This window comes from Camelina sativa, chromosome 1 (genome assembly GCF_030686135.1).
Source record: "Camelina sativa cultivar CO46 ecotype springtype chromosome 1, ASM3068613v1".
Classification (NCBI taxonomy): domain Eukaryota; kingdom Viridiplantae; phylum Streptophyta; class Magnoliopsida; order Brassicales; family Brassicaceae; genus Camelina; species Camelina sativa.
In genome coordinates this window covers 4242976-4270181 of record NC_141880.1, presented here as the reverse complement: position 1 = coordinate 4270181, position 27206 = coordinate 4242976, and the positions used below count along the sequence as shown (strand labels likewise).

The following is a 27206-nucleotide window of genomic DNA, read 5'->3' as shown; positions in this document are numbered from 1 at the left end:
GTCATAATGTTGACGTTTCAATGCATTTCCAAAACCATTGAAGTTCTGTTTATTGTGTGATTTAAATAAATTGTTCTATTTTCTTCTAGAGAAAAATCAATAACGTTACTGAAAGGGATGAGTTGTTGTTCCCTCTCGATCTAGTCCACCAGTTTTAACATGTTCTCATTTCATTTTCTAGATGCTGGAAAGAAAAATATACACAACCTAAATATGTAGAAAGGTAAACTCCGTGGAGAATTCTATTCACAAGACAATCCTTATATATGGTACAATAGGAGTGCTCCCCAAGTTCTATACATATTCGATAACAAGAGTATAAGGAAATATTTTATATTTCTAGATTTTATGATATCTATCTAACACTCCCCCTCAGTCGAAGCGGGAGAGATTCTCGGACGCTTAGACTGGTTCGAAAATCAATGAACAATGGTGAGGGCAGACCTTTGGTGAAGACATCGGCAAGCTGATACGCAGACGGGACATGAAGAACACGAACTTGACCAAGTGCTACTTTTTCCCGAACAAAATGAATATCAATTTCAACATGTTTAGTGCGTTGATGTTGGACTGGATTGGAGGATAAGTAGATGGCAGAGATATTGTCGCAGTAAACAATGGTGGCATGAGGTAAATGAATCTTCATTTCTAACAAGAGTGTGCGTAGCCAAGTACTTTCGGAGACATCATTGGCAACACCGCGATACTCCGCTTCAGCACTAGAGCGAGAGATAGTAGCTTGGCGTTTAGAAGACCACGAGACAAGGTTGTCTCCAAGAAAAATGCAATAACCCGAAGTGGAACGCCGTGTAGAAGGGCAGCCAGCCCAATCACCATCCGAGTATGCAATCAAATCAGTGGTTGTGGAGCGGTAAAGATTAAGACCATGTCGGATGGTGCCTTTAAGATATTGTAGTATGCGCTTGAGTGCCAAAAAATGATTCTCACGAGGATCATGCATGAACAAGCAGATTTGTTGAACCGAGAAAGAAATGTCAGGTCGTGTGAATGTGAGGTACTGAAGAGCGCCTGCCAAACTGCGCTAAAGAGTTGGATCCGAGACTGATGGACTGTCATTAGCCTCAAGCTTTGTTTTTGTGTCGACCGGTGTGAGACAAAGATTACAAGCAGTCATACCAGCACGATGAAGAATATCAGCCACATAATTTTGTTGGTGAAGGAACAAACCATGAACATCACGTTGAACAGAGATTCCCAGAAAATGATGAAGTTGGCCAAGGTCAGTCATTTCAAACTCGGAGCTAAGATGAGTGATAATGCGTTGAACGAGAGGTGTAGTTGAGGCGGTGAGGACGATATCATCAACGTAGAGGAGGAGATAAGCAATGTCAGACCCGTGACATAAAATAAACAAGGAGGCATCAGAGGAGCTTTGTTTTAAACCAAGAGTTTTAGCATAGGTTGCGAAGCGGTTGTACCAAGCCCGAGAGGCTTGCTTAAGGCCGTAGAGGGAGCGTTGGAGAAGACAAACGTGATCAGGTTTGGATGGGTCAACAAATCCTGGTGGTTGATGCATGTAAACTGTTTCTTCAATATCGCCATGAAGGAAAGCGTTCTTGACGTCGAGTTGATGTAAAGGCCAATCACGGGACGCGGCAACGCTGAGAACAGTGCGGATAGTGGCTGGTTTCACGACGGGGCTAAATGTCTCATCGCAATCAATTCCATGCTGTTGAGATTTACCGTTTGCCACGAGGCAAGCTTTATAGCGAGATAAACTACCGTCAGCATTAAACTTGTGCCTGAACAACCACATAGAACGAATTAGTAACAGGTCGCGGAACAAGTTTTCACGTTCTACGTTTAATAAGAGCATCATATTCTACTGTCATTGTTGGGTTCCAATTGGGATCTTTTGCAGCCTGAACATGAGACAAAGGTAAGGGAGAAATTGTGGCGTCAGTATGAAGACACAATCGAACGCGTGGTTTAACGATACCACTTTTGCTGCGAGTTGTCATAGGGTGAGTAGGATGAGGAGGAGGAGAAGGTGGAGTTGAATTTTCGGAAGCTTGCGGTTCAAGGACCGTTGGAAGAGGCAGAATGGGAGCAATTGGTGATGGAGGAAGAATCACAGAAGGAGAAGAAGAAGGACTTACAGACGGAGTGTGGGTCATAGAGAAAGGGAAGATAGCCTCATCGAAAGTGACATGGCGGGATCCTTGTCTAGCCTAGTATGTCACGGGACGAGAGACAGAGGTAGTAGAAGAAACAAATTGGAGCCTAGTATGTTTACCCAATTGACATGCTTGACACATTGTTGTCAAGTCAGTCTTATTGCTAGAAATAGAAAGAGATGAGAGAAGACGATGAAGAACTTGGTCATTGGGGTGGCCGAGTCTTCGATGCCAGAGAGAAGTATTGGAAGTAGAAGTAGCAAGAGCAAGAGGAGGAGTCTGAATGGGGGACGGAGTGAACGAGTAGAGGGGCCCCGAGCTGTTACAGCGGAGAAGGTTGGTCCGAGTTGGAAGGTCCTTAACAGTGAAACCAAAAGGATCCACAATCCACAATCAACTTCCAAGGTTACACTAGATTGCGGATAGTGTAGGTATGATATCTATCTAACACTAGCTCCACTCATTGCCCACAATCTAACAGTGAAACCAAAAGGATCAAATTCAAGAGAACAAAAATTATCTGTGACAAATTTACGAACGAATATCAGATTTTTAATAATTGCGGGACAAACAAGAACATTAATAAGAAAAAGGGACGAGAGGGAGAGTATAGAATCCCCTCACCGGTTGTCGTAACAGGAGCGGAAGACCCATTGCCAACAGTAATAGAAGGTAGATTGCTCAAATTAAAAGTAGAACGAAGAATACCTGGATGTGAGGCAATGTGGTATGTTGCACCGGAGTCCATGTACCATGGATTGTATGGATCATGCAGTGTCATCGTATTAAACGCATGAGTGATTTGCGTAGGTAAGTACAAGGCCGTTAGTTGTTGATGAGTTGCTGCATTAGTAAGATGGGCTTCATGGTTGGGCCTAGGAGAGGGTCCAAGAATACCAGGCTGCATACGGTTGTTGTGAGCCGAGTAGTTTGGGAGTGAGCCCAACGGGAGAATTGATGGCTAGGGTAGGAAAGCATCGGCGGAGGATAAGTCGCCAGCCATGGTTGAGCTCCTTGTGGCCAAGTCGGTGTGTAAAGTTGGGGCCATTGACCGTTTTAGCGGCCGCGACCACGACCGTAACGGCCACCGCGACCACGGCACCGATGACCTTTACCACCGCCGTTGTGATGTGAGTAGTTGTTGTTGTTCGAGTAACCTCCATGGTTGGACGGACGTTGCTGGTCTGAGTCTGTGTAGAGAAGAGGAGGAGCAGAAGCCGTGTTGTGATTGACGAGTGTTGGTGGTGTCCGTTTGGTGAGGCGTTTCTCTTCCATGGTAAGCATCGAGCGAGCTTGAATGAACTGTAGGAATGGGGATTTGTGTTTGATAATGTTATCAAATTTGTTGGATAGGCCGTTGAGAAGATGCATAACAAGAGCGCGGTCCGAGACGGGTGAATCGAGATTGGCGAGTTGATCGGAGAAAGTCTTGAGTTTTTGGCAGTAGGTGTGAACGGTGAGATCCCCGATGACAGTTGTGCGAAGTTCATTCTCAAGTTCGAGAGCTCAAGCCTCCTTGTTATCTTGGAAGAGATTTTCGATTGTGAGCCACAAATCACGAGCAGAGCACTTGGTTTTGAGGACGGTGTCAAGGATTGATTCTGATATCGTTCCATAAATCCACATCTTCAGTAAGCCATCATGTTCCTTCCATTCTTTTTCGGTTTCAGGGGTAGGAATAGAGGTACCATCAAGATGACCGAGAACCCCAAAACAAATGCAGTGAGTTTCAAACAACTCTCGCCAAACTTGATAGTTGAGTTTGGTCATATCAAGGGTTATAGGGATATAAGCCTTGATCTGAGAGATGCTTAATGGTGTTTCATTAGTGGAGGAAGAAGAGGTGTGGGGAGCCATGACGAAGAGAACAAAACAGGAAGAACAAAAGAAGAAGCAGAGATGTGATGAAAAAGAAAGAGAGAGAGCGGAGATTGGATCGATCGCTTAGCTTGGTGGCTAGCTTAAGCGTCTGATACCATGTAGAAAGGTAAACTCCGTGGTGAATTCTATTCACAAGACAATCCTTATATATGGTACAATAGGAGTGCTCCCCAAGTTCTATACATATTCGATAACAAGAGTATAAGGAAATATTCTATATTTCTAGATTCTATGATATCTATCTAACACTTGGTAATGAGTGGATTGTGGGCTAGGTTACGCCGATGATATCTATCTAACACTATCTCCACTCATTGCCCACAATCTAACGGCGTAACATAGCCCAACGTTTAATAAAAGCATCATATTCTACTGTCATCGTGGTTTCCTTTTGCGCGATGAGGCTATCTTTCCTTTCTCCCGCTGTTAGATAGATATTCGATAACCTTTGCGCAATGAGTGGAGCTGGCTGCCTTTCTACACGATGTAATTTTGAGGTGTGTATATATACTGTCAGGATCTTTGTCTAGCTTCCGATATAAAATATTATATCTCTAATAAAATATATATGATAACGTATATAAACAAACATAAATTATTCGACAAACATCATAATCATTATTTATTATTTTTATTTAACTCCATATTTTTTTTTTCTAATATTGATCGAAATAACAGTCCAAAATCGAGAGCGGAAACAAAAAGTAAAATTTCACATATTCAGTTATTTGGAAAAAAATTTGGCCATTTAAGTAGACATATATCAAAATGCTTCAAATATTGATGATGCAAACAAAAAAATACATACCTCTGAAAAATAATACAGGCATACAGCATTCACTAAATATATCATATCAAATCGGTAAATAATGGTTATGGAGTTGGTTATATAGATTACGTTTGTTTGTATGTATTAATTAAATTATTGTATAGTAATGTATATTATATGTATATTTGTAGGACATCCAAGTTGCGTGGACCAAGGCCATTTATGATCAAAATTGGAAAGGAGAAAAAAAGAGTCAAGATCATGTGTATGTAACTGTCGTTATGTTACATTTTCTCTCTATTCTGAACACTCGTGCTCCATATTTTAAGTTCTATTCTTTTCACATTTTAAAGTTCATTAACAGAGTACACAGGCATCTACATATGCAAATGCGCATGTTTTAATTCGAATAAGTTATTTTCAGTTTTCCTATTTTTTGCTTCTGTGTTTGGAAGTCATAATACATACAGTACTAGTACATAAGTTTTAGACATTTTCGCAATGTGGAAAGATGAGAAAGACAGTCTTATTGTTTCCGTGTTAGAGACAAGATTAAGAAAGACCAATTGATGTTTGAAATAAATAAAGAAAAACAAATAAGAAGACCAATTTTAAGTTATGCGATGAAAGTAAAAAAGAAAATCATTAAATATGACTGATCTATTTTAAACTCATCAACCAAATTGGCTGTTTCCAACTATATAGTATTTTCTTAATATAGTATTTTCCTGCATATCCAAGTATTAAAATTTCAAGTGAATGTCGACATTATTGAATAACAATGGAACTGACTGTGGGAGTTCAATTTTTATCAAATTTGATTAAAAAAAATCATAATTCATACACTAGTAAATTAAATTTAAACTAATTAGGGAATATATATTATAGACAATAAATATATTGGTAATTCGGGTTAGGGCCCAATAGTATAAGACCATTAAAAAGACATAACACTTGAGATCCGATTTTTTTTGTTTCCGAAGAAAAAAAATTCAAAATTATCCGATCATACCACCGAACAACAATCTGAAAAGAGTAATCCAACAGGTAAAAATCGAAGAATTCATCATTGATTACCCTTTGATACTTTATGGATTCTTTCTTTGTGCAATCTATGAACAAGACATGTTGCTTACATTTCCTGGGTAATGCTTTTTTGAGTTTTTTTAGATTGTTTTGATTTTTTTGGTTTTTTTTTATTTTGTTAAAAATCATTAGAGTAAAAAAAAATTTATGATTGATTCTTTGATCATATCTCAGCAACTATCGAGGTACTAGAACATTGTCGAACAATGATGAGGGATATAGAAGAACTTCATCGTCGTCGACGTCAGACACTTGCACATGTATGGAATTTATTAGTTTTTATCTTCAACAGTTGGGATTAAGATCTTTTTTTATTAATCTAACATTTGTATTTTCTTTGATTTTAGGCACATTGTCTGACACGATTTGACATGATGCTGCGTGATCTGCTTAGAAAGTTGATTTGAATGTAGTGTGTTATGTTTTTGTTTGAGGCTTTCAAAAATTAGACTACTAATCTTTTAAAAATGGTTGTTAGTGATGCTGCCTTGTGTTCGGATTTTGTTTGACGGTGTGCAGAACATAAAAATCAGTAAAAAAATATGCTTGTGATGTTGCCTCGTTTCTTCATTTGTTTTTAAATTTTGCTTTTGTATTCTTTTGTGCCTGAGTTTCTTTTTCTTACAAACGATTTAGCCAATTTTGTTTAGTCGGACGATGTGGAAATCTGGCCTAAACTCATTGATCTAGGCCTTATTGAATGTTTTGTAGTCGTTCAACCCTTACTACAACTAAACGAAAACAAAGTAAGGTTATGTAGGAGATAAGCATTGTTTCTATTAATTATCCAAGGACATTAAGAGATAAAAATGGTAAACTAAATTAAAGATTTTTTTAAGAAATATCGAACCGCTATTTTACTAATTTAGGCTAAGGCCCAACAGTGTAGGCGGCCCATTTTACCACAGAACTCACAAAGACCCCAGTTTTCTTTCTCCACCCTTCCGAAGAGCGGAAGAGGAAATCAGAACTCAGAGCGAACCCTAATTTCACGATCATGTCGCCGAATAGGAATATGAGATTGATATTTGCGCAGGTAAATCGAATATCTGATTATCGTTAGCGTTTTTTTTTTCCCACCTTTGTGCGATCGATCTATTGAACATGATTAAAACTTTACAGTGCCGCAAGTTCTCCCAGTCCCGCCGCAATGTATCTTCATCCGGTAGTAGCAAAGGTAACTTTCTGTGAAAATTCGCGAGTGTGTGTGTTGGGTTTCGATGTAGCTGTAGTCTGGAGGTTTATTAGAAGAAGAAAAAAACAAAAATCAAAAAGTTATCGTTTTGTGATTCTAGGGTCCAAGGTAGCTAGGTTCTTAATTCAAGGTACAGGAGGGACTCTGGGATTGACCTCAGGTATAGAGGAGACCATAGATTCCTGATAAAGATTTAATAATTACTTTCATCGACGAGTCTATTTAATCATAATTTTAATTTTGTGTTAAGCTTATATTCTGTATGGAGGTAAACTAGATGAACGTGAGGAGCAGAGACAACAGGTAAGCAATTGAATAGTTTTAACCACAACAAAAAAGAAAAAATTAAGCAAATTGAATTACATTTGTGCATTGTTTCATCATCTCTCTGTGTGTGTGTTTTTTTTTCAGGTTTTGAGGGAAGTTTTTGGGAATCATGCAAAAGTTGAGGATCTAAGAGAAAAAATGTGGCCTGAATTTAGGAAGATAAGGAAGATGACATGGTTTAGCAATTTGGAAAAGATGTGGTCTGAAGCTAAGTGAGGAGAAGAATGTGGTCATTGTGTGTTGGGCAGGCGAGAGGATATATATATCTTATGGGAATGAATGTGAGAGAACGAACAATCATCACTTCCAAGTTCTAACAAGTAAAATAAAAGTCAGAGTTAGCTTACTTCTCTTGCAAGGACAGAAAAGTCATATTTTAAAGGACAAGTAAATGTTTCAATTCATCTATCACCCAACCGGTTTCCAGTAATTGGATCGGAGTATCTTTTCATTTATACGCACCATCACTGTGCCAATAGAACCAGCACAAGTTTTCTGTTACCCTTGAGGCCTTGACCAAGTAATAATCCTTTCATCTTATATCATTCAGGCAAGAGTCTTATCAACTTAACAATTCTGTTTTGCAAGTGTAACAAACTTACTTAGACTTACAGGGTTACTAGAGAGTCTATCAAATGGTTTCATAATTCTGAGATTCTTTTCTCTGCAACATGGTCAAAGAAGGCAGCTAACCTAACTGGAGTGTCAAAATATCAATTTCAAGAACAGGTCTAGTTAAAATATCAATTTCAAGAACAGGTCTGCTTGCATTTTAAGCATATTCAAATACAGTCTCGAATCGAAGTAAGCAAAATGCATTTTAGCAAATTTTCAAATACAAGCTCGTATAGAAGCACTAACCCGAATAGAAGTAAGTTACTGGAAAACTTAGCCAAAAACAAAAACGTAGTGGTATCAGGCCACAAACGCAAGAGCAACTCCAAAAAATTGCTTTCTGATTGTAATGCGTTTGCATTTAAAGTCTGAAAAATTAGCTTAATCATCTATCATTTTTTTTTTTTGATCCAAAATCCTAAATTATTCCGGTCTGTGTGTAGTAGTCAAAACTAATATTTATGGTAACAACTATCGTAAAGTCAGAATTAGCTTAATCATCTATCATTCAGACAAGAGTTCACCAACTTAATTCTTACATCACAACGGTAATTTTGAGTTTTCATCTACATCTGAATAAATATAATATTATTTTTATGAAATTTTGTTATATATAATTGGACTTATTTATAAACATAACTGGAAAATAATTTTTGAGTACCAAATTGGGTGTTTCCAAATAGATATTATTTTCCTGCAACGCCGTGGTCAACAAAACTTTGCTATTTTATAGTCAAGTCAACAAAAAGTTTGTGATTAAAATGGTATCTTGAAAGTTGGAGATTTTTATGACATTTTTCCAATCCAATATTCCAAACTATATAAATAGGAACAGTAATGTAATAAGAGACAAAATGAAACTTATCTTGTCAATTGAGCGGCGTTCTCTTCATGATATTAAACGAGATTATATAAATTGAGACATTGAGTTGCTCCAAGTAAATATTACATGAAAGAAGGACTAGTTAAAATATCTTATTCAAGAACAGGTTTGCATGCATTTTAAACATATTCAAATACAGTATCGAATATAGAAGTAAGCACAACTGCTCTCTCAAGCGACAAACGCAACAGAGACTCCGAGAATTGCTCTCTCATGGTGACGCTTTTGCATGGAAACTCTGAAAAATGATTCAGATGTCCAATTGTGTTGAAGAAAGCCAGCTATACCTTGCTTGTTGATACGTGCCTTCAACTCGGTTGAACCAAAATGTTGTTGAACTCCAAAGGATAAGTATAAGCGCCTCCTATGGACATTAAAAGACCACTCTCCCCCGATGGAAGTGTTGGAGAAGGGATGATAATATTGTCCCTTGACAAACCGTCCCTTCTCCTCACTACAAAACATGAATAACAAAAAATTAGAAAGATATATATGTTACAAGTTTCTTGAGCTGAGAAAATGGTCTGTTACAAGTTTCTTGGGAAAATAAATGAGAAAAAAGCAGAAAAGCGCTCTAATACTATTAATACTGAAATCTCGTGAACAATACAAAGAGTATATGAAACATCACATATGCGCATGCAAATAATGCAATAGAGACTAAATGAAGATAAGAATGCAGCATGTCAAGAGAAAGGAACATCAAACGTAAGAGAAGACAGAGACAGAGAGCTTACATGGTGAGAGAAGCACTTTTACGATCCCAACTTCAGCTGCATCCACCATTGACAGCTGTGACTTGGTGATTGTTGGTGTTCAGAGCAACATCAGCACCAACAGCCCAAGTATTGTTGCCAACCAGACCAGATAGACCGAACATTGGGTTGTTAAATAAGCCTAAGCTGGAGCTTAAACTTACAAGACCACGCAAGTACTGCAATTCGATCTGCGAGAAAAGAAAAGCATAAAATGAGAATCAATAAATGACACTATTGATCAATATAAAGGTGAATAAGAAACGAGAGTATACAAAATTCGTATTATACCTTGCCAGAATTTTGGTTAGGGAGATTGACATTCACAAGGCAAGTAAGTCCTGGTGCAAATCCAGGAGCAACTGCTTCAATCTTAGAGCTTAGGAGAATGGCAGAATCTGTGTCAATACTCAGAGCAAAAGTAGCACTCCTAAACCTCTATTGAAAAGTAAGTTGTCCCAAAAATGGTTGTTTAAGACGCAGCTTGGTAAGAGAACCACTTAAGCAATTATCACGGAAGCTAGCTTTTAAACCCTTGTTATAATCAGAATACAAGAGATCTGCAAAAGTTGAATGCGCCTCATTAAAAACAAAAGATTGATCTCTAGCTTTAAAACTCTCTTTCACAACAAAAGGTAGAAAGACAATACCTCTAGCTTTTTTACCAATATCATGATAATGCCCAAAGTTCGAGTTTGATCCAGGTGAGAGCATCAGCTTTATAAGACTGCTTGGGTATCGTGAGAAAAAAAAGAAGAAACAATAGCTTCTACTTTGTCCAAGACTAAGACTCCCAATGCGACATTTTTGAAACCATCCATATCTCGAAACTTTCTATAAAATCTCAAAAAATCAAAATCGTACTCAGTATTGAAAATTAGTTCAAGAATTAACGAAAGGAGAACAAAATCTTTCTATAAAATCTCAAAAAATCAAAAATGTATACTCAATATTCAAAATTAGACCAAGAATCAACTAAAAGAGAACAAAATCTGAGACATTGTACCTCTCAAAAATCGTCGTTAGGGTTTTCTTAGTAGCTCTTCCTAAATCAGGAATAGAAGAAGAGAGTAACATTAGCTACTATGCATAAACGGTAAGCAAAGGAAGCGGAAAAAAATCGGAGAACAAAAGCTGAGACATCATACTTATCAAAATCGCCGCAGCCGCAAGGGTTTGAAAGAGAAGTTCTCCAAGGAGCTTTTCCTGAATCAGGAGAAGTAGCGGAAGAGGGTTACATTAGTGAGTGGACAACACCAGCTACGCCTTGATTATCAAGCTGTGCCTTCACCACTGTTTGGAGCAAGGTGGTCATTTTTGGTACAACAGACTTGAAAGCACATATTAACAAGGAAGGCATTGATGGTTTTCTCGAGCACAATTGGACTTGATTCGTTTTTCAGACTTTCGATGCAAAAGCATTACAATGAGAGAGTAGTTGTTGGAATTGCTTTGCGTTTGTGGCCTGAAACCACTACTTTTTTGTTTTTGGCTAAGTTTCCCAATGACTTACTTCTATATTCCGGATTGTGCTTCTAAAATGCATTGTGCTTACTTTTATATTCGAGACTCTATTTGAATATGTTTAAAATGCATGCAAACCTGTTCTTGAATATGATATTTTAACTAGTCCATCTTTCAATTAATATTTACTTGAGCAACTCAATTTATATTATCTCATTTAATATCATGAAGAGAACACCACCCAATTGTTAATGAAGAAGATGAGTTTCATTTTCTTACTGTTCCTAATTATATAGTAGGAAAACTTAGGAATTGTAGTCATTATTTGGTTACATAATATTTTTAAGTTTGTAATGTTTTTAATAAACTATGAATATTTTCTATTATAAATCAAAATTTCCAGAATCTTTTTAACTAATTCGTGTGATGATTAAAAAAAAAGTTAGTTAACTTTCGTAAAAAGTAAAAGAAATAAAACATGATGATAAGATGTAAATCATACACAACAACAATTCAACTAATACCGATTTTCTGGTAGATTTACTTATGCATTCGTTTGTTCTGCGACTAAAAAATTGTATACACATACAATGATTTTACTTGTTCACCTAAAAAAGAATTTATCGTTTAATCATTCCACTGTTTTGCGGATCGATGTTATTTGCCACGTAAGTATAATTTAAACTAGTGGGCATGTTAAAAATGTGTTATCGGAAAAAAATAACATAATAATTGTAGAATCCACTTGCAAAATTCATGTCATTAAAATAAACAAACATGATAAATGAATTTATTTAGTGACGATATAGATTGATTTCATTTTCACTAATCGATCTAGAAAATTAGGTTATACATAGTCCCACACGCGTGTGTGAGTAAAGCCTTACATTACATGCGTAGACGGTAGACGCAAGTTACACATCTGTTAACACATTTCACATAAGGCCTCTGCCTCTTCCAAAGTCACATCCATCTTTCAAATGGCTTCCTCTTCAGCTCACCTCAACCACCACCAACCTTTGAAAAAACACGGTGGAGCCACGGCGGCGCCTCCACCAACTCCGTCATGTTCACATCCCAACACCACCAAAAAACCGGAAACAGCAGTCGACGCTCTCTCCAGCCTTTTCCACCGTCTCCCTCCTTTGCTTTCACTCCCCAACCGCCGCTTCTCCGACGCTCCTGCATCCTCCGTCGATTCTCTTCCGATGGTATCCCTTTCCGCCGGAGAACGAGAAAGCTGGGACGATCTTATCTCCGCCGCTACTGATTTTGGATATTTCCAACTCTCTATCGATGACTCCGATATTGTTATCCCTTCTGCACTCGCTGAAGCAGCCGAGACTGACTCGCTCTCACTCTTAGACCTCAGTGAAGAGAAGAAAGAAACGTCGTTTCCAAAAAACTGGCCGCTGGGATACGAAGCCGATGCTGAAACGCCGTCGCTTTGCCTTGACGTCGACTGCTCAAACGAGTCGAGTGAGTTGAACCTGAGTTCCCTCCGCGAGTTCACTCGGACTCTAGAGAAAGTTGGACTGAAGACGGTAGAGATGCTGGCTAGCGCACTCGGATTCGAATATGACTCGACCCGGTTTAATACTCTGATGTGGCTTAACCAAGGTGTTCCTGATGATGAACCGGAGATAACCAACGGATTTTATCCCTTTGTTGTATGTTTACAGTATCAGGTAAGGGAGGACAAGTATTGTTTGCTGACCGAGTCTGGCTGGGTGTCCGTTTTGCCCGGAGTTGACTCTGTTCTTGTGACGTTAGGTGACATTGCTCAGGTTAAGTTCTCTTTTATTTATTTTTATTATCTTTTTAAACAGCTAGTTAGTTACTTAATTATCTTCTTATATAAAGCCTTAAACAATTATCGCATTATCAGCTTAGCTTTCTGATGGAACAGAGCTTTGTTCCACTACGGCGTTAATTCGCTGTCTTAACATTATTGATCAAAAAGAGAACAAGGATTTGTATATTTCCGATATATATTTCTAACAAAATTGTGAAGCGGGGAAAATTTTAAAGGGGGATATGTTTTTTAATTAGGTCAAAACCTGTATTGGGAAAGAAATTAGGACTTTGGAAATTAGGGAATATAGTTTCTCTTTTTAGTCAAAATTTGTATATAAGCTTTCTATAATACTATTACTATATATATGGCCAACCAAAAAAATAATACTAGTAGTATATAATATATATATAGTCTTATTTATTTTCAACTTTTGACAAACTAACATACAACTTAAAATTTGTAGGTTTGGAGAAACGGAGAGGTGAAAAGAGTTAAATATCGACCAGTGTTGTGTTCGGGACAAAACGATGGTCCAAACAAGTGTGTGACAATGACATTGATGCTTACACTTCCCATGGACACTATGGTTTCTCCGTTAAAAGATATGATCAGTGACGGTGACAAAGAAGAAGAGTATGCAGAGGAGGAGGGAGATGGAGGAGCAAGAAGTGATGAGAAAAGGGCATTCAGATCTTTTTGTTTCAAGGAGTACGCATGGAGAGTGTACCAAGAACGTCTCTTCTTCAGGGATCCACTTGACAGATACCGATCGAATCAAATCTTATAAAGATTTGAAGAACTGATGTTTGATTTGTTTGTTTCCTAGGTTGAGTACCTAGATTCGGTTTTGTTGTTACTTTTTTTTGTTTTCCTAAAAATCTTCTGATTTTGCAGCGGATTATTATCATTTTTTGCATTGAAATTTTGTTGTTTTTTGTTTTTGTTCGATTCAGTTTCGGAGTATGTTCCATTTTGATTGTTCCTTTATTTCGACCATCATTCAAAATTTCAAAACATTTTTTCTCGTATTTCGAAACTGTCAGGATCTTAATTAAGATCGAACGTGTAATTGGTTACATACTTACATCAATGACTCTATCATACTCAACTGAAGTCGTAGATCTTAAATAGAAGAATATATGTCTCAATGTATATATTGTCTTTCGATGATGTTTAAAGCTAGACTTCCATTATTTTACTACACATGACGTTGGAGTAGAATTATATAATCCGGACATGACAAAAGTGCCTAACAGATCATGACCACATGCAGTGCGAGATAATTTTTGTTTCTGAAGGTGATCATTTTTTGCTATAACTAGAGCGTGACACAAATTAACGCTTTGCCCAATCAAACACATATATCGCTCGAGCTAAAGTTATAAATAGTAATAGTACAACAGTATAAAGGCTTAAATCAACGTAATTTCTTAACACTTAAATCAATGCGTAAGATTAATAATTTTTGGATCATATTATAAATTTTTGGTCTACATAAACTCGATACGAAATAGTAGAAACTTTTGTATAACATTTACCTCCATATTTAGAAATTGACATTTTACTAGATTATTCATACCATATAGAAAATCATATAATACGTTTTGGACTGTGAAAAAAGAAAGTGTTACTTTAAAACGTAAAAATAGTTTTATAACTATATATGATATCGGTGTGGAACAAAGCAAACTTTTTATCTTATTATCATACCTAATGTTCTTTCAAACTTCGTTCCTATTTTTTGTATAAAAATTTTCAAATGGAAAAGATATAAATCGACATGCAAACAGTCTTTTTATGAAATCAACATATCAAAAATACAAATATTAATATATTATTATTGACCATTGCTCAAAACATACTCATAAAATTCCCAAAAGTACTGCTTCGTGACAAAACCCGACCCGTTGATTACGCGGTTCTAAACCCGACCCGAAAACGATCCAGGCCAAAAAAAAAAAAAAGCACATCGTACAGCTCAGGCACTAAAGCTTTGTAGCACGTCGTCTCCTTCTCCACCCTTATATTCGACGAGTGACTCCGATTGGATCGCTGTTTTCCTCATTCTCACTTTCAAAAACGAAAAAGATAAAAGAAAAAAAAAAGGAATCTCTATCTTCCACCACCACCATCACCTCTCTCTCCTTCACTTACCTCAGATCTGGCTGCGATTTCAAATCTTCTTTAGTTTCTCTCGCATCGCTCCTCTCTTTCTCTCTCTCTCTCCTGGCCGTTGACGGTCCCGTCCCGGCCGTCGATCTGATTTTGGCCCCGGGTTCTCTTGCCGCGATCTGAGGTCAAACATGGCGGCAGCTAACGCCCCCATCATCATGAAGGAGGTCCTAACGGTGAGTTCTCCGTTTTTTCCTTTTGTAAATCGAGCTGAAAGTTTTGGACGATTAACTTGTATCTGTAGTTGTACTCTCTGATTTCTTACGATTTGGTTCTGCTCACACTGTTATATGATTGATTCCAGTTCTGAATTCTACTCGATCGGTGTATGTTTTAGTCAGTTTATGATCCATTGTCTCTATGATCAGATTTTATATACGTACGCTCAGATCTGTGTTACCTGAATGTATCTAGCCTGTATTTCGAAGTTATTGTGTTGTGCAGTGTGCTTAGTTACTCGGATCTTGTAACTAAGTTAATGAACTATGCCCAAACTGACGTTTTTTTTGTTTTGGTATATTTCCAGCTTCCGAGCATTGGGATCAACCAACAATTCATCACTTTCACAAATGTTACTATGGAGTCTGACAAGTACATTTGTGTACGGGAGACTGCACCGCAGAACAGTGTTGTTATTATCGATATGAATATGCCGATGCAGCCTTTAAGGAGACCTATAACTGCTGATTCTGCTCTTATGAACCCAAACTCTAGGATCCTTGCCTTAAAAGGTATTTTAACGGTTGTTTCCTTCAATCGAAAGAAACTTGCGTCGTATTATCACTTATAACACCCTTACGAGTTTCCTTTTGAAGTGTATTATCAGTTATAACACCCATAAGTGTTTCCTGTTGAAGTTTTCTCCAGAATTACCGTTGATAACTTCTACTTCATTTTTGTTAACTACTTATGCTATTTATTATTTTGATAGAACGTTTTTTTTAGTTATTTGAAGTTTAGATGACGCTGACCATGTTGTGATACATCAATTGATAGAAAATCTATTTATCAAATCAGTATGAAAACGTAGCTACAGTCATCGAGTTTATGTTTTAGTCCGGTACTCTTCTTCGGGACTTGGGTTGATAGCATGTTTAATGTTGTAGAAAATATCAGTGTTAAGTTCCATGTTTTCCAACATGTGTTATATTCTCGTGGCAGTGTTGTGTCTCAAGCTTAGTGAAGTTAAATTAGAAATTCTAGTTTAGTGTTGATGTTTCCTTATATTGTCTATTACTTATATCTTGCTTACTTTGTTACTCACTTTTTTCTAAAATTCGTATATAGCTCAAGTCCCAGGAACTACTCAGGATCATCTACAAATATTTAACATCGAAGCAAAATCAAAGTTGAAATCACATCAGATGCCTGAGCAGGTGAGTGTTAAATCAAACAATTTGTAACCCAATTATCTTTCATGTTGTATATTTCATACAGTCTCTGATTTTACTGGTCTCACCCATGTTTTATAGGTTGCTTTTTGGAAGTGGATCACACCAAAGATGCTGGGGCTGGTCACACAAACTTCTGTGTATCATTGGTCGATTGAAGGTTTTGTATCTTTAACTTACTGTCCTCTTCTTCATATCATCATGTATATGTTGTTTCTCATTTTTTCCCCCGATATTTCCAGGTGATTCTGAGCCAGTTAAGATGTTTGACAGAACGGCCAATTTGGCAAACAATCAAATTATAAACTATAAGTGCTCTCCTAATGAAAAGTGGTTGGTCTTGATTGGAATTGCTCCTGGCTCTCCTGAGGTAGGTTTCCTTCACCACGTATTAGGTTGAATTAAGACATCATAAGGGCAGTCATGTTGTACATTTTTGACTGGATCGTTTCATTATTGTCTTCTGTAGAGACCACAACTGGTCAAGGGAAATATGCAGCTTTTCTCTGTGGATCAACAACGGAGCCAGGCCCTTGAAGCACATGCTGCGTCATTTGCTCAGTTTAAGGTAACTATGTGGTTCTTTTGTTAGTTTATTCATGGTCGGATCTTAAAATGTAGTATAACAAGCAACGTTATTAATGGTTGGTAGGTCCCTGGGAATGAAAATCCTTCTATTCTTATATCCTTTGCAAGCAAGAGCTTTAATGCTGGGCAGATAACATCAAAGTTGCATGTCATTGAGCTTGGTGCCCAACCAGGTTAGCTTCCTTAACTGCTCTTTATTTTCATGGTTATTGGTTGTTGGTATTCGTCTGATGTCTAAAAGTGGGCGTCATTTTTTTCAGGAAAACCATCATTTACTAAAAAGCAGGCAGATCTCTTTTTCCCTCCAGATTTTGCTGATGATTTTCCTGTGGCCATGCAGGTTTGTAGTTGCATTAGATGTTCAATTAACTTCAGTAATTTTCTTGTGTAAATTCATGACACGACTTTTTTTTTCCCGGCAGGTCTCTCACAAGTTTCACTTGATATATGTCATCACCAAGCTTGGCCTGCTGTTTGTGTATGATCTAGAGACAGCTTCTGCTATCTACAGAAATCGGATTAGTCCGGACCCCATTTTCTTAACATCTGAAGCTTCCGCAGCTGGGGGTTTCTATGCCATTAATAGGCGAGGACAAGTTCTTTTGGCAACAGTAAATGAGGCCACCATAATACCTTTTATTAGTGGTCAAGTATGTTCATCTCTTATTCTGTTTTTCTCTATATAATCTATCTATTCATCCTGACATGCTAAGAAATCTATGGTTTTGTATCACAGTTGAACAATTTGGAGCTTGCTGTCAATCTTGCTAAGAGGGGAAACCTCCCTGGTGCAGAAAATCTGGTATGGGATATTTATTTTGGATCAGATGTGTGGGTCTATTTCTTGGTGAAGTTAATATTGCCGATAAATGCCAATAATGTAGAAAGTTAGAAATTGATATTTAAGGCTCCCTCCGTATAATCAAGTGTCATTTATCATTTTTCACATATTCAAGCAAATGAAGGAATAATTAAATGTTCTATTATATCCCTAGAAAACAATTGCCTCTTCGATTTCTATTCTGTGTCACATTGTTAGTTAATATTAAATAGGAGTAAAATAGTTGATTTCATATCAAAATTTCATTGAATCATAAAATGACACTTGTTTTGAGACAAAAAATTTAGGCTAGAACACTTAATCTGAAACGGAGGGGGTAGCTGATAATGTTGGGATTACGAAAACCTAAGGAGTTTGATGATAAACCTCTTCCAAACTCCTAAGACATCTTATACAGATACAGACTAGATCATATTTAAACCATTGATAAAACCCTAGTAACTTTAGAACACTTGGTAAATATCCCATATTTTTATGCAAATTTATATTCATTTTGGATGTTACAGGTTGTCCAGCGGTTCCAAGAGTTATTTGCTCAAACAAAGTACAAGGAGGCTGCCGAGCTTGCTGCTGAATCTCCTCAGGGTATTCTACGGACACCTGATACGGTGGCTAAATTCCAGGTATCTTTTCCATATTCAAACAAAGAATCGTCTGTGAACTTGTTGTCTACTATGATATGTTGAAACTACAACATTACACTATACAATTTTGCAGAGTGTTCCTGTACAAGCAGGGCAAACTCCTCCATTGTTACAGTATTTTGGGACCCTTTTGACTAGAGGGAAGCTCAATGCATATGAGTCTTTGGAACTATCTCGGCTTGTTGTGAATCAAAACAAGAAGAACCTCTTGGAAAACTGGTTGGCAGAGGATAAGTTAGAATGCAGTGAAGAACTCGGAGACCTTGTCAAGGTAATCTTAAAATGACGATTTTCATTTAAAACTACTCCTATGTCTCCCTTAGTATGTTGTAACGGTAATCTTTTTTGTTCCAGACTGTTGATAATGACCTTGCTTTAAAAATATACATCAAAGCTAGAGCTACTCCAAAAGTCGTTGCAGCTTTTGCAGAGCGAAGGGAGTTTGACAAGATACTGATTTATTCAAAGCAGGTAAAAAATTAAGTTTTAAAGTTTTCCCCCCTCCGTTGTTACCTTAAAGGTCATTGTGCTCAAGAAGTGTCATTGTTTCATGTTGTGACTTTAGGTTGGGTACACACCTGATTACATGTTTCTTCTGCAAACAATACTCCGTACGGATCCTCAGGTTAGTGTGGTGCACTTTTGATACTTGCAACATATTAAACCATGGAAGGACTAGTTTACGAGATTCTTGCTCCGTATCAGAAGAAGAGTCATAAATAGATTCTTCTTGATTAATTTTGCCCTGTAAAATTTCAAAAATGTATCAGAAGAAGAGTCATAAATTGATTCTTCTTGATTAATTTTGCCCTGTAAAATTTCAAAAATCTTTTTTTTTTTATCTGCAAATTGCAGGGAGCAGTAAATTTTGCTTTAATGATGTCCCAAATGGAAGGAGGTTGTCCAGTTGACTACAACACTATCACTGATCTTTTCCTTCAGGTAGGTGAACACGTAGGATATACTGTATACATCAGTATTTGTAGCTCATTACTTGTTCGGCATCTGTATACTGAATCTATTTATTACTAGAGGTATCTTGTATTAATTTACTTATAATTTTGCATATTCAGAGAAATTTGATCCGTGAAGCGACTGCGTTCCTTCTAGATGTTCTGAAGCCAAATTTACCTGAGCATGCTTTTCTGCAAACTAAGGTTGAAAAGAGTTGCAACCTTGTACGTCTCTGTGCTTTTCTTTGTTACCTTCTTTTCTAAGACCTTTTAGTGCACTGTCAACACAGGTTTTGGAGATCAATTTGGTAACCTTTCCTAATGTGGCTGATGCAATCTTAGCAAATGGGATGTTCAGCCATTATGACCGGCCTCGTGTTGCTCAGCTTTGTGAAAAGGCTGGACTTTACATCCAATCCTTAAAGGTTTTTGTTCAATGTCTTCTTGGCCTAATAGATAGAGTATTTTTTCATCTCTAACTAAGTTTCCATTTGCTTTGGGCAGCATTACTCAGAGTTACCTGATATCAAACGTGTAATTGTGAACACACATGCTATTGAGCCACAGGTATTACCTTTGAACTAATATTGCTTGCTAAACTCCTTGCTGTTCGAGTTGCTGAATATCTCTCTACTCAATTATACAGGCTCTTGTTGAGTTTTTCGGTACTCTTTCTAGCGAGTGGGCTATGGAGTGCATGAAAGATCTTCTGCTGGTCAACCTGAGAGGCAACCTTCAGATAATCGTTCAGGTATGTGCTGTAATGTGGTAACAGATGAATTTTTGTTTAATCCGAAACTGATGTTTCCATGTTTTTGTAGGCTTGCAAGGAGTACTGTGAGCAACTTGGTGTTGAATCATGCATTAAACTCTTTGAGCAATTTAAGTCATACGAAGGGCTGTACTTTTTCCTAGGTTCATATTTGAGTATGAGGTAATTTATCAAGAACTTGCTGTCATTCCTGCAAACTAGCACAATCCTTGTATTTGTATCCTGATGACGTATAATGTCTTCCCTCTGTGTTATAGTGAGGATCCTGAGATTCACTTCAAGTACATTGAAGCAGCTGCCAAGACTGGTCAAATAAAGGAGGTTGAGCGTGTGACTAGAGAGTCTAACTTTTATGATGCTGAAAAGACGAAGAACTTTTTGATGGAAGCTAAGCTTCCTGATGCCCGACCTTTGATAAATGTCTGTGATCGTTTCGGCTTTGTGCCTGATCTTACTCATTACCTCTACACAAACAACATGCTGCGTTATATTGAAGGTTACGTTCAGAAGGTAAGTAGTATCCTAAGACTATTGATAAATACGGTAGAACTTTCATTCACTATTTACGTGTGATTTCTTTTGAAGGTGAATCCTGGGAATGCTCCCTTAGTTGTGGGGCAGTTGCTTGATGACGAATGCCCTGAAGATTTTATAAAAGGCCTCATTCTTTCTGTTCGTTCATTACTTCCTGTTGAACCCCTTGTCGAGGAATGTGAAAAGAGGTGCGAAGCCTTTTAGTCATCTTGTGTCTGTTCATATATATGCTCTTTGTTCCGGAGGCTCTAATATGTATCTTTGTTTTCAGAAATCGACTCCGGCTCCTCACTCAGTTCTTAGAGCATCTAGTTAGTGAGGGAAGCCAAGATGTGCATGTCCATAATGCCTTGGGTAAAATTATCATAGACAGTAATAACAATCCTGAGCATTTCCTGACCACCAATCCTTACTACGACTCTAAGGTTGTGGGTAAGTACTGCGAGAAACGTGATCCCACTCTGGCTGTTGTGGCATACAGACGAGGACAATGTGATGAGGAACTCATCAATGTCACCAACAAGAACTCTTTGTTCAAGTTACAAGCCAGGTATTTGATCATTTCTTACCAGACTTGTTACTTATTCCACACTGGTTACTTTGTAGACTGCTTGCTTATTCACGGTTTTACAACTGCAGGTACGTAGTGGAGAGGATGGATGGTGACCTCTGGGAGAAGGTTCTTACGGAAGAAAATGAATATAGGAGGCAACTTATTGACCAAGTTGTGTCTACTGCTTTACCAGAAAGCAAGAGCCCAGAGCAAGTTTCTGCAGCTGTTAAAGCATTCATGACTGCTGATCTGCCGCATGAGCTTATTGAGCTTCTTGAAAAAATTGTGCTTCAAAATTCTGCCTTCAGTGGAAATTTCAATCTGCAAAATCTGCTTATACTGACAGCTATTAAGGCAGATCCGTCTAGAGTTATGGATTACATTAACAGGCTGGATAATTTTGATGGTCCAGCTGTTGGGGAAGTGGCGGTTGATGCGCAATTGTACGAGGAAGCATTTGCGATTTTCAAGAAGTTTAACTTAAATGTTCAGGCTGTCAATGTATTGTTGGATAATGTCAGAAGCATTGAACGTGCTGTTGAATTTGCTTTCCGGGTCGAAGAAGATTCTGTTTGGAGTCAAGTGGCTAAGGCTCAGCTCAGGGATGGACTAGTCAGTGATGCTATTGAGTCCTTTATCCGAGCTGATGATGCCACTCAGTTCCTGGAGGTCATCCGTGCCTCTGAAGATACTAATGTCTATGATGACTTGGTCAGATACCTTCTGATGGTTAGACAGAAGGTGAAGGAACCCAAGGTGGATAGCGAGCTCATCTATGCTTATGCAAAGATTGAAAGGTTGGGTGAGATTGAAGAATTTATTCTGATGCCCAACGTTGCTAACCTTCAAAATGTTGGTGACCGCTTGTATGACGAAGCTCTGTATGAGGCTGCAAAGATAATTTATGCATTCATATCGAATTGGGCCAAGCTAGCCGTCACACTTGTGAAGTTGCAACAGTTCCAAGGTGCTGTTGATGCTGCAAGGAAAGCAAACAGTGCAAAGACATGGAAGGAAGTCTGCTTTGCTTGTGTTGATGCTGAGGAATTCCGACTTGCTCAAATCTGTGGACTTAACATTATCATACAGGTGGATAAATACCTGATCCTAGCTCCAGAGAAGTTTTTAAATTGTTTTCAGTTTTCAGTTTTGTATGCCTTTCTGTAATCTTTTTGTGCTTTGATAGGTAGATGACCTGGAAGAAGTGAGCGAGTACTACCAGAACAGAGGATGCTTCAATGAATTGATCTCGCTTATGGAGAGTGGACTTGGTCTGGAACGTGCTCACATGGGGATCTTCACCGAGTTGGGTGTACTGTACGCCAGATATCGTTATGAGAAGCTTATGGAACACATCAAATTGTTCTCAACTCGCCTCAATATTCCCAAGCTTATCCGGGCCTGTGATGAACAACAGCATTGGCAGGAACTTACCTATCTTTACATTCAATATGATGAGTTTGATAATGCTGCAACCACTGTCATGAACCATTCTCCTGAAGCATGGGAGCACATGCAATTCAAAGACATCGTTGCCAAGGTTGCAAATGTTGAGCTTTACTATAAGGCCGTTCACTTCTACTTGCAAGAGCATCCTGATATAATCAACGATCTTCTCAATGTGCTTGCTCTGCGGTTAGATCACACGCGTGTCGTTGATATTATGCGCAAGGTTAGAGGCTGACCATAGATTTAAACTTTCCCTTAAAACTTATCAGCAGTGGCTTAACAATCAATTTCTGATGATTCTTTTTCTTGTTTTTGATCTCAGGCTGGTCACTTGCGCCTTATCAAACCATACATGGTTGCAGTTCAGAGCAACAATGTCTCTGCTGTAAATGAAGCTCTGAATGAGATATACGTAGAAGAAGAAGACTATGACAGGTTGCGCGAGTCTATCGATTTGCATGACAGTTTTGACCAGATAGGTCTCGCTCAGAAGGTAAGAGTGTAAATCTATCTATCGAGAACACGTTTATATTTTCCCTTGTATACTAATTTATCTTCATGTGGATGGTGCAAAACAGATTGAGAAACACGAGCTTGTCGAAATGAGACGTGTGGCTGCTTATATCTACAAGAAAGCTGGTAGATGGAAGCAATCGATTGCTTTGTCAAAGAAAGATAACATGTACAAGGACTGTATGGAAACTGCTTCACAATCTGGCGACCATGATCTTGCGGAACAACTTCTCGTCTACTTCATTGAACAGGTATGGATGGGTTTCAAGCAGGTTTACAGCGAAAGCCGTTAATTTATTTTTAAGGTTTTACAGTATATGGGAAAACAGACTATTGGTATTGAATATGAAATTAATTCCCGTTGGTTGTATGTTGTGCTCTGATTATACAGGGGAAAAAGGAATGCTTTGCTACATGTCTCTTTGTCTGTTATGACTTAATCAGACCAGACGTTGCTCTAGAACTTGCTTGGATCAACAATATGATCGACTTTGCCTTCCCGTATCTCCTCCAGGTAATATATCATCCAAATCCCTCAGATACTCTCTACTTGATGTGATAGGAACCGTACTAACGCTAAAGAGATCAACTCTCTTTTATCCTGTCCTTTTTTTCTTTGCAGTTTATCCGAGAATACTCTGGGAAAGTGGATGAGCTAATCAAGGACAAGCTGGAGGCACAAAAAGAGGTGAAGGCCAAAGAACAGGAAGAGAAGGATGTCATGTCCCAACAGGTACTACACTCAGGCATCATACAGTAAAATGTTATAAAAACAAATCATTATATACACACTTATATCTTGTTTCTGTTTCTCGAATACAGAACATGTACGCCCAATTATTGCCACTTGCTTTACCCGCACCACCGATGCCAGGAATGGGAGGTGGTGGGTATGGTCCGCCACCACCAATGGGCGGAATGCCAGGAATGCCTCCAATGCCACCATATGGAATGCCACCGATGGGTGGTTACTAAGACCATAGGGGGAAAAAGTGAAATCTCATAGTAGTGCAATCTGCCATGGTGGTATTCGTCTACTACAGAACTTTGACCGGAATCGTCGGAATGTTTCCTTCTTTGGTTTCGCTTTATTATATATATAGGTATGTGTGGATAATAAACTTGCTTTCTTCTGTAATATTCTTTGGGGGGGTTTTAGGTGAGTCATTTTTGATTGAAGCCCATTTTACTGTTTATATTTGGAGGAGATGCGACTTCTCCTAATAGTCTTATCATTTTACTTTGGGATTCTATCTCATGAGGTTTTCTTTTCACTCAAGGTTTCGACATTTTAAGCAATTCTGGAGTTTTTCTTCGAACACTTCATCTTGTTTTTGGCTTTTATCTTGTGAGATGAATCACAATAACCATTGCTTTCGGCAAAATTTAAAAACGCTAATTGGTTACCAGAAAGTTTATAGTATAATATAACCCTATTTCTGACAATATTCAATCAACATAAATACTAAATTTCGCCCTGTTTTGCTCCTTTCTAGTACTTTTCCTCCTTTAGTTATTCAGACTTACGTCTCAACTGTTAACAATTTCTATGAAAAAAAAATATGCAAGGTAAAAGGAAAATCCTTATACACACCATTGCAACCAAAAGAACAAAGAGAAAAAACTTAATTCCTAATCACTAAAACTGAATACACTTATTCCACTTCTAAACTCTCAAAGTCATAAACCAACTTCTAAGAACGTACATGATATTTTATTATATGATTGGTTAGCACGGACATACAAATTTACGACCAGCTAGTAAAACTAACACCGAATAGTGAACTGTAAAAAAAGAAAATATATATCCATTAGTTGCTTCCGCAATTACGTAAGAGAAGTCCATAGTTATGACCCATGAAGTCAGTCACATGAAATTTGAAAGGGGAGCCGTGAGATTTGATTGATGAGAGATGAAATATGATGATCTAGAGTCTCATCAGCGATCAACATGCATAGGAGACAATAGTGGTAGGATAACGAAGCTCCAATATTTAAAGCAGATCTTTTTGAATGTTGAACCAGAAATTGGAACACGGAGCAGAGCTACAACAATCATTACTTTTGTTATTAGGAGATTTATACCTTCTCAGATTAAGACTCCCTAAAGCTAGCTGTGACCAATATACTCACTCCTTAAATTTGTATCCCCATCATTAACATCCGAACCAATCAGTTCATCTTAAAGTTATATCACCTGAATCTAATTTTCAGAGCATTAATTCATATTTTATCCCAAAACAAAAAGCATCTCAAAATCATATAATTAAGCAGAACATAGATCAGAAGTTAAGTGAATTTTTCATAACATTCAACAATTTGGTTCAACGAAGCATTCAAACAATAAACAGAAAAAAGGACAGGGCAGGGCTTGTTCGAAAAAACACTCTACTTAGATCGCTGTCTCATCTTTCGTCTCTTCCGCTTTAATCTCCTCATACGCTTCTTCTTCCACTGATACAATCAATACCCAGAAACACACACCATTCAGATCTTACCTGTTGGATATGGGCTTTGCCCCATATGTCAACTCGGCCCAACAAAGACTCACCAGAGATAGAAGGAAATGGGCCAACTTCGGAGGACAATCTCGGGATTTCACACAGAAAACCCTAGAGTGCTCTAACTCTACATTCGCTTATAAATAGCTCGAGACATCTATTGGAGAAAGGATCCTGACCCGCAGACAATACCTACAGAGCAACACTTTGCATCGAAAACTGCTATTGTCTTTCGTATAATTCATTCTTGTTTTCAGTTCGTCCCTTTAAGCTTGCTAGTTCGCTTGTGAACTAACAAGCTCTATCTCGACTCGTTTTAAGTGACGATCTCACGTTTTCCCCGATTAATAAAAGAACTTGCTTGCTCTTTCCCACAATATCTTTATTTGTTTAAACTGTGTAATCCCCGGTACAAACAATTGGCGCCCACCGTGGGGCGAGAGTAAAGCGCTTCTTTTGACGAATCAAGACCGACGATCCTCACTTCCTCGAAGTTTCAAGACTCATGATGAACCCCAGCGAAAACCTCAACGAAGTAACGGAGCAGCCAACGGAACAGCGATGGGGGCGAACGAGAACACGAACAGTTCTCCCGCTGAGCTCCCTGCCGAACTCCTTGGAGAGCCCAACCGAAGGCTCCCTGCCGAGCCCAACCGAAGGCTCACTGCCGAGCACAATCTTTCCACCAGCGCCCGACGCGTCCTCTGAGCCTCTCGTAGCTGCACACGCTGAAGCCGGACCTGCTGCAGACCAGCTGGTCACCAACACAACCTCTACACCAGCGCCCGATACGCCATCAGAACCTCTTGTTGCCACACATGCCCAACATCTCCAAACCATGGCTCTAGTTTTCACTGACGGTGCCGCCCTCTCAGCTCCCTTGCTTGCTGAACGCAGAAACAACTTCGAATATCTGATGTAGACTATCATCGACAGTCTCGTTAGCCAGGACATGCGAACAGCCGAGCGACTTGACACACTCGCTACAACATAAAAAAGCTTACCTTAATCAAATCAACTGACTCCAACAATAGAGGAACAAGCACCGAGACACCATCGACTTTGGGAGCGCTCAGAGTGCCCATTCTACCTCCAGTAACAGCCATGGGTGATGTAGTAGGCCTCTCGTTAGCCACAGAAAGATCCATGAAACCACCACTTTTCACCAAACTCAAGAATGTCATCAAAATCACGATCGTCGGTCAAACCCTTGTTGCTGAAACCATCCCTTTGCCTATCTCACCTCCTGGTCGCAAAGCCGACCTTTACCTCGCTCCCAACCAAGCGAGAATCACACTCATTATACCGACCTCCCCTCTTGCTCCTATGAGCCATCTCCACCCAACGAACCTCGAGACCAACCTCGAGAGCGGTCGCCGCCCAA

General features: G+C 38.4%; 4 protein-coding genes and 1 pseudogene across 5 annotated transcripts; 3 read left to right on the top strand and 2 right to left on the bottom strand.

Annotated features, from left to right (window-relative positions):
• Window positions 1-2578: 2578 nt before the first annotated feature.
• On the bottom strand, window positions 2579-3995 carry LOC147949529 (uncharacterized; annotated as a pseudogene).
• Window positions 3996-6741: 2746 nt separating this feature from the next.
• On the top strand, window positions 6742-7941 carry LOC104765924 (uncharacterized). Of its 2 annotated transcripts, XM_010489753.3 has the most exons (5): window positions 6742-6910; window positions 6997-7051; window positions 7170-7229; window positions 7320-7372; window positions 7481-7941. In XM_010489753.3, exons 1-5 carry the CDS (start codon window positions 6872-6874, stop codon window positions 7610-7612), a joined length of 339 nt encoding a protein of 112 aa, XP_010488055.1. In that variant the 5' UTR covers window positions 6742-6871; the 3' UTR covers window positions 7613-7941. The 2 variants fall into 2 exon arrangements, with proteins under 2 accessions (XP_010488055.1, XP_087344976.1); XM_087488850.1 differs by lacking the exon at window positions 7170-7229 and having other exon boundaries at window positions 6766-6910.
• Window positions 7942-9663: 1722 nt separating this feature from the next.
• On the bottom strand, window positions 9664-10363 carry LOC147949528 (mitochondrial outer membrane protein porin 1-like). The gene is made up of 4 exons (XM_087463717.1): window positions 10300-10363; window positions 10147-10209; window positions 9941-10047; window positions 9664-9840 (listed from the first exon to the last, which is right to left on the bottom strand). The coding sequence occupies exons 1-4, from the start codon at window positions 10361-10363 to the stop codon at window positions 9664-9666; spliced, it is 411 nt and encodes a 136-aa protein (XP_087319843.1).
• A 1593-nt stretch (window positions 10364-11956) lies between these two features.
• Window positions 11957-13927, top strand: LOC104766019 (fe(II)/2-oxoglutarate-dependent dioxygenase 1-like). Its single transcript, XM_010489861.3, has 2 exons — window positions 11957-12900; window positions 13375-13927. The coding sequence occupies exons 1-2, from the start codon at window positions 12094-12096 to the stop codon at window positions 13696-13698; spliced, it is 1131 nt and encodes a 376-aa protein (XP_010488163.1). The 5' UTR covers window positions 11957-12093; the 3' UTR covers window positions 13699-13927.
• An 842-nt stretch (window positions 13928-14769) lies between these two features.
• LOC104766113 (clathrin heavy chain 1) lies at window positions 14770-24642 on the top strand. Its single transcript, XM_087487943.1, has 30 exons — window positions 14770-15259; window positions 15610-15814; window positions 16371-16459; window positions 16556-16634; window positions 16717-16844; window positions 16944-17042; window positions 17127-17235; window positions 17323-17402; window positions 17485-17712; window positions 17799-17864; window positions 18410-18526; window positions 18621-18818; window positions 18902-19018; window positions 19113-19172; window positions 19403-19489; window positions 19621-19704; window positions 19791-19925; window positions 20005-20067; window positions 20147-20251; window positions 20322-20434; window positions 20530-20782; window positions 20858-20994; window positions 21078-21356; window positions 21446-22448; window positions 22546-23031; window positions 23131-23301; window positions 23387-23572; window positions 23713-23835; window positions 23944-24054; window positions 24144-24642. The coding sequence occupies exons 1-30, from the start codon at window positions 15215-15217 to the stop codon at window positions 24294-24296; spliced, it is 5109 nt and encodes a 1702-aa protein (XP_087344069.1). The 5' UTR covers window positions 14770-15214; the 3' UTR covers window positions 24297-24642.
• The last annotated feature ends 2564 nt before the right edge of the window (window positions 24643-27206 follow it).

What these genes read in the sequence shown, in the direction of transcription:
- LOC104765924 (XM_010489753.3), top strand. Translation starts at nt 6,872, where the DNA reads ATGTCGCCGAATAGGAATATGAGATTGATATTTGCGCAG. An exon ending in GACTCTGGGATTGACCTCAG is followed by an intron (nt 7,230 to 7,319) that starts GTATAGAGGAGA and finishes TTTTGTGTTAAG; the next exon opens with CTTATATTCTGTATGGAGGT. An exon ending in GTGAGGAGCAGAGACAACAG is followed by an intron (nt 7,373 to 7,480) that starts GTAAGCAATTGA and finishes TTTTTTTTTCAG; the next exon opens with GTTTTGAGGGAAGTTTTTGG.
- LOC147949528 (XM_087463717.1), bottom strand. Translation starts at nt 10,363, where the DNA reads ATGCTCTCACCTGGATCAAACTCGAACTTTGGGCATTATCATGATATT. An exon ending in TATTGGTAAAAAAGCTAGAG is followed by an intron (nt 10,210 to 10,299) that starts GTATTGTCTTTC and finishes CAACTTTTGCAG; the next exon opens with ATCTCTTGTATTCTGATTAT. An exon ending in CTAACCAAAATTCTGGCAAG is followed by an intron (nt 9,841 to 9,940) that starts GTATAATACGAA and finishes CTTTTCTCGCAG; the next exon opens with ATCGAATTGCAGTACTTGCG.
- LOC104766019 (XM_010489861.3), top strand. Translation starts at nt 12,094, where the DNA reads ATGGCTTCCTCTTCAGCTCACCTCAACCACCACCAACCTTTGAAAAAA. An exon ending in CGTTAGGTGACATTGCTCAG is followed by an intron (nt 12,901 to 13,374) that starts GTTAAGTTCTCT and finishes TAAAATTTGTAG; the next exon opens with GTTTGGAGAAACGGAGAGGT.
- LOC104766113 (XM_087487943.1), top strand. Translation starts at nt 15,215, where the DNA reads ATGGCGGCAGCTAACGCCCCCATCATCATGAAGGAGGTCCTAACG. An exon ending in TTGCTCCTGGCTCTCCTGAG is followed by an intron (nt 16,845 to 16,943) that starts GTAGGTTTCCTT and finishes TGTCTTCTGTAG; the next exon opens with AGACCACAACTGGTCAAGGG. An exon ending in ATGCTTTTCTGCAAACTAAG is followed by an intron (nt 19,705 to 19,790) that starts GTTGAAAAGAGT and finishes CTGTCAACACAG; the next exon opens with GTTTTGGAGATCAATTTGGT.